This window comes from Haliaeetus leucocephalus, unplaced genomic scaffold (genome assembly GCF_000737465.1).
Source record: "Haliaeetus leucocephalus isolate CR32 unplaced genomic scaffold, Haliaeetus_leucocephalus-4.0 Scaffold616, whole genome shotgun sequence".
NCBI classification, from domain to species: Eukaryota; Metazoa; Chordata; class Aves; order Accipitriformes; family Accipitridae; genus Haliaeetus; species Haliaeetus leucocephalus.
In genome coordinates this window covers 6,088,664-6,098,034 of record NW_010973052.1, presented here as the reverse complement: position 1 = coordinate 6,098,034, position 9,371 = coordinate 6,088,664, and the positions used below count along the sequence as shown (strand labels likewise).

The window sequence follows — 9,371 nt, the reverse complement described above, 5'->3', positions numbered from 1 at the left end:
TTAGCTTTCCTAACCTGTTCCCTGGCTGCTCAGACGATTTCTCTGTATTCCTCCCAGGCTACCTGTCCTTGCTTCTACCCTCTGTAGGCTTCCTTTTAGTGTCCGAGTTTGTCCTGGAGCTCCTTGTTCACCCACGCAGGCCTCCTGGTGTTTTTGCCTGACCTCCTCTTTGCTGGGATGCATTGCTCCTGAGCTTTGAGGAGGTGATCGTTGAATATTAACCAGTTGAGAATTCAAGTATGTCATGTTGGCCACATAGAAGATCCATCAGGCTGACTGACATTTCTCTGTGCAACTCTGAAATACAGAAAACAGGGACACTCACATACTGCAGTCAGCCAGAGGCAAACAAGTATGTCTGATGACAGTCGCTGGGGGCAGTGATGGTGACAGACCACTCTGAGAACTCTCCCATCCTCACATTAACACCAGTGCAGCTGCCACACAGCAGTGACAGATAGGGGAATTTCTAAGAAAATAACACACAATCTTTCCCCTGGGAAGGGGAAAAGAGGGAGAAGTGCAAGAGAAAGGCGTGCGCTTGGTTGTATATTTTAGGCAAAGAGTTGTGTGGGAGAATTTTAAGTCTCCATGATACACTGCAGCTGCTACCAGGGGTTAAGTCCTCATGGAACTCTGTTTTGCAGGAACACCAAATAATCCAAACCCGAAGGAACAAGTGCCCTGCTCTCCACTCCCCCCGCCCCCTCCCCAATTCCCTCAGCTATAACAATCCAGTGCACAATATAAGCTATTCCAGAGGTTCTTGTTCAAATTCTGGCAAAACACAAGTCCTAAATTTCCAAACATGCCTTGATATTTTTGGCAGGGGGGGGGACACGGGACAGACAAAAAAAGCAAGCCAAAACCACAAAGCTATCCTTCCCCTGCCCCTCAACTTGAACAAGTAGTCAAGTAGTTCTGAAATTCTGCTACTGAAGTAAAAGGGAGCTTTCTCTTCTAAGTTAAATGGGATATTTTCATTACAGATAACTGTTCCATTTTTCTGTATAAATTTCCCTACACCCTAAAAAAACCCCCAAACATAGTATTTTTACATACAAAATACAATCTTAACTACTTTGGTCACATACTATTTTAACAGCAGATTACCAAAGAAGTCATCTTCTGCCCATGAAACTGGGACTCACCTCTAAGCCACTCCCATTCACTCATGCAAAGAACAGTAAATATGAGTGCTGCACTAACCAAGGACTGTGTTGCAGGCGAGTTTCACCTAGAAAGAAAAGGTTAATTCCAAGTGTTGCAATCCTCCCCCCGCGCCAACTCTATTTTTCTACCTTGTATATTTGAAAGAAACAGGGCAACAGATTAACAGAGAGGACTTAAGCAGGATTACTGGGGAATTAGCCAATTTACTCAATGAGTTGCCCCATATCCACAGCAAGGACTACTAGACTCCTGGACAACCTTGGTTGATGCTGCTGTGAGAATCATGGCCTCAGCAGGACAATACCTAATTCCTCTCCCCTCTCATATTTCTTCCACACCAGTTTAGATCCTGCTAAAGTAAAAAATTCTTGAGAGGAAGTTCAAAACTTAAGACAGGTCACTGAAATAAAGAACCAACTACTTCCACAAGTACAAACTCTATAAAGTGGGGTAATTTTTATTGAACTCCAAGATGATCAATTGCAAAGCGCAGCAATAAAATCCAGAACTGGAACATTTAGTAACAGCCTGAAATGTAGAATTGATTTTCATTGTGATAAAGGTTTGACATGCAGTTTTTGCAGGACACTTAAAGCTTTAAAATTTCCTTTTAATCAGTGTAATTGCCCATTCCCTCCCCAATACACACTTATGTTCTAAATTGCAGTAACTTCCTGATTTCTGAGAAGTAAGGCACTACAGTGTCCTTTCAGAGTAGTTAGATTATCATAGCAGATGCTTCCCTCTGAGATCTGAAGTTCAAGATTGTCCACGGAAGAAAATGCAACTGGTGACTGAAGATGTATATCCAGTGATGAATAACTACTATCACCACTGTTACCAAAACAGCCACTGCATTCTAGGTGATCTACTGTCAGACTCGAGAAGAAGCCTTCAGCGCACAGAGCAGAGCTAACAGTGTTCATCCTCTCATGTAGGGAAACCGTTTGCTCTATTCTGGAAAACTTCATTAAAGCTCCCCTGTTCAAGCTAGGGGACAGATTTTAATCACAGTCTCTTAACAATCAGTGTGTTCTTATGGCTGGGGACAAGGCACTACATGAAGACCTCTGCATTTATAATTTTGGAATAGGAGTTGCAGCCACTGCAATGCTTTCAATTGCACATTCATCAGTGCCACGGCGAATTCTGAAGTAACCATCTTCTCCCCACGATGTGCCCCAGCTGTTCTTCACAATCCAGAACTTCTCACCACTCTTTGGGTCTGTACCATAGCCCACCAGCAAGACAGCATGATTGGTCAATTCAAAAGGATTGAAGTCATCCTGCAGCCCAGTGTGATGGTAGATTCCCTCTTTATAAAGCATGAAATCACTATAAACCTCAAAGGCAACAGCCATTGGCCCATGCAGAACAAGTTCGAGTTTCATCAGGGCTTCATTGCAGCCTCCATAGAAGCCACCAACATAGTGGTACTCAGAAGTGTAGTAGTGGTAACAGCTGCGCTTGAAAGTGCATGGAGAATCTTGGGCTGTGTAAGGGAAGCAGTCCTCTTCCACCACACCAAAGTCTTGGACGTACTTTCCAGCAATGAGGTATGGGAAGCCACCATCACAACCTAAATAAAAAAAGTCTCTTTATTCCCTTGGAGAGTTATTTAAGGTGGGAGACTCTCTACTCAAATCTTTTGGAATACTTTTAGATACAGTATTGAACACAAACTGCAGTGACCCCAGATAATCCTAATACTTCAGTTAGCTACAGCTAGCTTTCTGAAACACACAAGACAAAATGCACATCAGTGGGAGCTATACTGGGAACACTAATGCATGGACTACCTTCTCATCCAATTGCTCCTGACACTCCCCATCAGGAAGAGCAGTTAGTTACATGCAGTAAAAAAAGACCTGTCCTAACATGGGTACTGTCCTTTAGAAAGCTTTAGTCATTGCTTTTGCTCATATCCTCCTCCTCCGGAATACGCTTTTGGTAGGATATTTAGTTCCACTCTTTCTAGGTATGCATTGCAATTTAGCTGTATTTTTAGCCCTAATCCTTAGATATTCCCCATCTCCCAGGCAGATCTACCTAAAAATCCAGTAACGTCCTGACCATGAGGCCACCTACCCTGGTTCAATCCCATCCCTACAGTAAGGTGGGCTGGCAGCTCTGGAATATTCTCTGCAATCTTTCAAAAAAAAAAAAAAAAAAAAAAAAGGGGATACTATAAAGCATAGCCTACCAGATACTTTATGAAAAAACTAAATCATGGGTGATGGGGAAGGCATGGAAGTTTTTAATATACAGTTTCCTTCTGCAGCATTATCATTAATGAAAGTTATCTTTGTATACACCAGTGTACTTACCCTGAGAATACTGGCTGCAAGATACAACCTGCTGGGGACTAAAGATTGGTTTCTGAGTGTTGTTTGTGAGGATACGTATTCTTGCTTCCAGCATGCCCATGGAGGAAAATGCATAACAGCTGCCACATGAGCCTAAGGAGAGGAGAAAAAGGAACCACGAAGAGCTGTCAGTAACGTAAACAAGGCAAGTCACCTGCATTCAGGTACAACTATTGCTAGAGTTCACCGAAAAGAGTCAAAACCTACCAGGCAGTGATTAGAAGTTGAACACTGATAGAGCAAACTTTAAATATACATTTAGCTTTCAAGCATGCAATTCAAAAAGCAGTTATAAAGAGTTTGTGAAGGAACACTGAGCTTTTTCAAGAATAAGAGACAATAAGTTGCTCTTCAGTGTTTTCCAGTAGTATCATTTAAGACCTATGCTATTCCTTCAGAATGAACCTACAGGGACCACATTAGCAGGGCTGAGAAGGCTCATAACCTACTGCTTCAGACTATAACCCTTTATGGAGCGCATATGCTATGGGGCAATGAACTATTTTAAGTGAATACTGACAATATTGTTCTAGATTATTTCAACCTACCAATGGATTTAATGCTTGAAAAAATATTCCACCTCTACAGCTACCCCTAAAATAACTTACTTTTGAGAGTATAGCGGTATAAATAGCAGGTTTGATACAGTGGATTCACACCAGCTCCCCTTACTTCCCAAGGGCATGTAATTGTACACTGGCTTTTCAGAGGCACCTTAATTTCCCTTCTGCTTCCTGGCAGAGTTAAGTCTCCTTACTTTTGCATCAAAATTTAGTATTGCTTCTAGTTTTGGCCTCTTCACTCCCTAGGGGCTTCCTGTAACACATTAAAAAACTTTGGAAGTGGAATGACAAGCATCACAGGGAAGGACAATTACTTGGATGAGGTCCTATTTTATCTACTGATTGTCACTAAGGTGCCCGATTTCCTTTTGTTTCCTGACAGTAGGAAAGTCAAATATGGCAGAGCTATGAAAAGGAGGGAGGCTTGAGGAACAAAACAAAATACTTTTCTCCTGAACTGTGTAGGTGTATAAAAGCAGAGCTATTACAAAAGCAAGACTTCATGAAATTGCGCCTCCGCTCAGTTAGACGTATCTCTGAAGAGAAGGGGCAAAATCAGCCTGAACGTGAACACTCTGCCCAGCAGGGCAAACTGAAGCAGTGAAAGGTGCCTCCCACTCGTTGTACAGTAACAGCATCTGAGATGGGCCACGCTGCAGAACTCTTTGTTGCATTTTGTGTGCAAAAATCTAAAAAATACAATTAACGCAACCATTTCAGTCTGAAGTCTGTTGGGGTGGTTGCTAAATTTCTTTTCTGCTACCACAGTGGTATTTGTGAGGCCCATAGCATGACAACCACACTGTATCAGCAGAGCCAAACACAGCTGCAAGAGTAGTTGCTTTTGTAAGCCTTCCCACAAATTCTTTTCCAGAGTCAACTAAAGCTTCAGCCACATCAGATACCACTCACTCTACATTACAAGGAGTAAGGAGGAGACACAGAGCATCTAGTGAAGAATCAGCTGACCAGGCTTTTCACCTGCTTTGATCTGCAGAAAAAGCTTGCAGAAAGAAGTCAGGAAGAAATTGGAACTGCACTCTAAGGCTAACAAAATCTGTAGGTTCCCCTCTTCTCCCACCCTGTAAAGTTGATAACAAGCAGCAACAGGGCTGTCTTCAAAGACAACATATCTCTTGGCTCAAAGATGCAGTTACTGCTCTATAAACAACCCGAGAACTCAACCTTTACTTTCTTGACTACAGGAAATACTAGCAGGGATGCTAACATGCGGGCAATAAGTATTACAGTCCAAGACAACTGCAGTTGCATGAAGCCTGCCACGTCTCAAGGTATTCTACAGAGAACGCACATTTCCCTTTTAATTCTTGTCCACTTCAGATGCTGCATTTTTTTCTCCTTAGGTAAAAAGCAGTGACTCCACAAGCCTGTGAGAAGTGGGAAGCCACGATCTTGTAATTCATACAATTCCCTCTGCATGCACCAGACAACTTGCATCTTACTGCTTGCAGCCTTTTCGCCCATGGCATTTTCTAATTAGTCATCTAATAATCTTAATGATATACAACTAAGACTTTCTAATACCATCATTTCAATGAAGCATTGATATCCAGTGCCTCAGAAAAATCATACAAGCTACCGTAGGCAAGACTTAATTTGTATGTCAGCACTACTCTGCACAAGGTCATCTTTTGGAGGTTTTGTGGTTTTGTTTTTTTTTTATTGGAAGCCTGAAAGCTAAAATTCTAATTTAATGGAGCAGAATGCAGATTGCACAGACATTTAACATACTCAGCATGGATTCTCAGATTACAGGAGAAGTGTAGGCAGCTTTATTATTGAAAGCAACAGACTAGTTCTTATTTAGAGAAACTTTGAAGTGACACAATGGAGAAAGGGTAGGTTTGGGACCAAGCGTTGAACTGTTTGGAAGGTAAAAGAGTCCTTGGGATATTCACAGTTCACACCAGGAGAAAGTACAGGACCCACACCTACATAGGACTGCATCATTTCTTGTTGGCATCTTTCAGTGGTGCTGTGTGTCAGCTTGTGAACTAGAACTCCCATAAGCCTTCCTATGCTTCTGCTACCAGGAGTCCAGCTGGCAGAATTTGGCAGAAGAACTAAGCCATAAATGAGGGACCAGTGATGCAAGTCATCCCCTCCTCACCATGCTAACGTTATGTTCCCTTCCCCTCAAAGTTGCAACCAGCTATCTACCAGTAGATGCAACTTTATTTGGAAATTGAGGAGTGGGGAAGGGACACATTAACTGAGTCCACTCCTGGCCTTCAGTATGTAACCATCTAATTCAGGTATCTTGCGCCACAGTGCTATAAAAGCACTCCCTACAGAATAAACATATACCAGAATGGTATCCTTTTATTCTACTTTGAGCTAAATACTTCCCTATCACAGGGGCAAAGAAAAAAAAAAAGTAGTTTTTACAAGTATTCTATATCAGTGTCCACACTTTTCATAGTGACTGACACCTCCACTTGTAACTAGCCATTTAAGTAACTCCTAAAGTTATCAGGGTGATAAGATTTGGAGGCAGTATAAACAATTTTCATGGGTTTATTCATTAAAGCTGCATGATAATTTGCCATCAACAGGAATGAGGGAAAAATTAATGTACATCAGTTCTGTCAGCATGCAGAAAACCATGACCGAGACTGTTTGGACAAAACTTGACAGCTGTCTTTATGCAAGGCACTGTGGTAATTGGCCTTCACTCCAGCAAAAGACATTGCTGTTTGGATAAGCCAGTACCACCACCACCTATTTCAGCAGTGTTCTCAACCAGGACTCCACCCAGTTTCCACGGGTTATTCATAGTAAAGGTGCAATCTATTAACAGCAGGACACTAGACAAAACCTTCTTGTTAACAGCAAATTACAAAGTGTATCAAAGGAGCTCCAGAGCATTTCATTCAGAGTTCTGATTTTTTTTTTTTTTTTTTACCTTGATTCCGAACAGGGCTGACATAATTGACACCATTCACATTTCTCCAGTCCCAGGATTCTGGCAAGCTTGAAACTTTTTTGAGTAACTCGGGTGTTAGAGGTGCAGGCTTTGGTCTAAAGAGGAGAAAACACTTCTGAGTAACATATCACACTCTAGGCAAGGAAACAATCACTTAAGCCTCAGCCGTCACCTTCTAGCTTCTACTAGTTGCACCTACTTCATGCTAAGCAATTTTAAATAGTCTCCATCTAAGCTGAGTGGGTGTCAATCTCAAAAGATTAGTTTCAGCAGGATGCAAGACATACTCAAATTTTCCCGAGGAAATACATTATGAAGTATCCACAAGCTGGTGAGGTCAAATACTTCTGAACCAATCCGAAGTGCTGAAGTAACTCTCAGTGACTGTAGCAATGCTGCAACACAACTGCTACTTTATGCCTTTGCCATCACAAGGTATGCAGAATATCTGACTGCAGAAGGCACCTCACCTTAGCATCATGCACTGACAGCAACTACAGACTGTTTAACTGCAGACACAGACATAGCTTACATCAAGACTTCAATAACTGCAGACCCACTTGCTCCGGAGACTTCACTGGAGCAAGTTTTTACTGTGACTGTTGAAGAAGTATTGAATGTTACCTGTCCTCATCTACCACTTGCAGCCAAGTGATGCTCATATACCAGCAAGCCAAGAACTTCCTGCATTCAGCTTTCACATAACCTGATGCTTGTCCAGTAAGTCATGCACCAAGTGCCATTAACAAACACCAGACACAGGAGTTTGTTCTGAAAGCATGAGAGTGCCAACAAAATACTGTCATGGCACTGCATGGTGCAACAGAGCTTCCAAATAGGTTACTGTATTTAAGACTATCTACAAGGAGACTTCTGTCTATAAGATGAAACCATGATAATCTACATGATACTCCCACGCAAATCAGAATTTTTATTGTGTTGTAGGACCTTCTTCTACAAACATACAATTGCCATGGTTTGGAAAAGTAAGTAACTTTCCTACCCACAGCAGTATCAGAGTAGAAAAAGCAAAAATACAAAGAAGGTAAAACAGCTGTACAGAAGGGAAACTTCAGATCAAAGAACTAGTCCTCAAATTAATGTACAGGGCCATGTGTCCATCCCCATTAGCATTCTCTGCCATGTGATCTGCAAGACCCTGAAGGCACTCTCAGGGCTACTTCATGCTTCTTCGCTCTATTCTTGTTAAAGAGGAGCCTAGTAGCAGGCACGGCAAATTATCAAAGTAACCAGGGAATTCCCTCAGAAAAATCTTATTCATGTTTAATAGCAGAATGTGGTTCACTGCTTTTTTAATTGCAATTATGAACTAGCAGAACCAGGAAGATGGTCAAGTAGAAGCTCATGACTATGGCAAGCAGCTGATGGGTAAACAGGAGAGTGAGATGACATCTGACACTGTCCCAACTTCTTTCCTGCACATATGAATTCAGCAGCAAGTTACTGTGCAAGATTAAAGGGTAGATGATCCTATTTGTCTCAATTGCTTGAGACAACAGATGCTCAGAATAATCATTCAAATGAAGAAATATATTGGCACTCCACGAAAATGAGCTGGAAGACCTTGAAACTTGATTAAACATCTGAGCTACCAGCCAAAACACAGCTAGGAAGAGCCAGGGCAAATACAAGCGGATTCTTTGCAGCAGTGGGGTTTATGGCAAAACAAAAGGCCTTCGTACCTTGGAGCTCTGGAATAGAGACCCCCAGCTCTTCTAGTTAGTTCTTCCAGGGCAAAGTTCTCATACTCCTTGTATCTTGTTGCTCTCCAGGACTTCTGGTGAGCATTGATAGCACTTACAAAGTCAAAGTTGTGCACATAACGTCTGCTTGAAAATCTGCAAACAAAAGCAACCAAATAAACCAGTAAGAAAAGGACCGGGATTGAAAAGTAAGTGTGTTCTCTAAACTGAATATGGAAGAGACTCCTTAACTCTGGAAGAGTCTCCTGGTAGGTACTGATAAAGAAACATGCAATTACTGGATCAAGGCAAGGTTTCTGAAATTTAAGACAGACTAACTCAAAGGCTACAATCATCATCTTTAGACACACCAGTTTTATAACTGGCCTTCACCACAGACTGAAGGAGCGAGCATCTGTGTGATGCAATTGGCAGATCCTCCTCTGTCTTTGTGCACTCAGGTTTATTCTGAACATTATCACTGGCATTAACTTTGTACTCGGTCACAGAATTGGTCCATACAGTTTTCGCTGAAACCTGAAGCCCAGTGTCCTGGTTTCAGCTGGGATAGAGTTAATTTTCTTCCTAGTAGCTGGTACAGTGGTATGTTTTTGAGTTA

The 9,371-nt window shown here is 41.9% G+C and overlaps 1 protein-coding gene across 1 annotated transcript in view; it reads right to left on the bottom strand.

The window, feature by feature from the left end:
* Positions 1-1,624: 1,624 nt before the first annotated feature.
* CTSC (cathepsin C) overlaps positions 1,625-9,371 on the bottom strand; it is an 18,761-nt gene continuing 11,014 nt past the window's right edge. Inside the window, exons 4-7 of the mRNA XM_010578272.1 lie at positions 8,753-8,908; positions 7,029-7,144; positions 3,501-3,632; positions 1,625-2,752 (exon numbers count right to left, since the gene is read on the bottom strand). Coding sequence (XP_010576574.1) covers positions 2,250-2,752; positions 3,501-3,632; positions 7,029-7,144; positions 8,753-8,908 — 907 coding nt within the window. The 3' untranslated portion in view covers positions 1,625-2,249. The remainder of the gene's footprint in view (positions 2,753-3,500; positions 3,633-7,028; positions 7,145-8,752; positions 8,909-9,371) is intronic.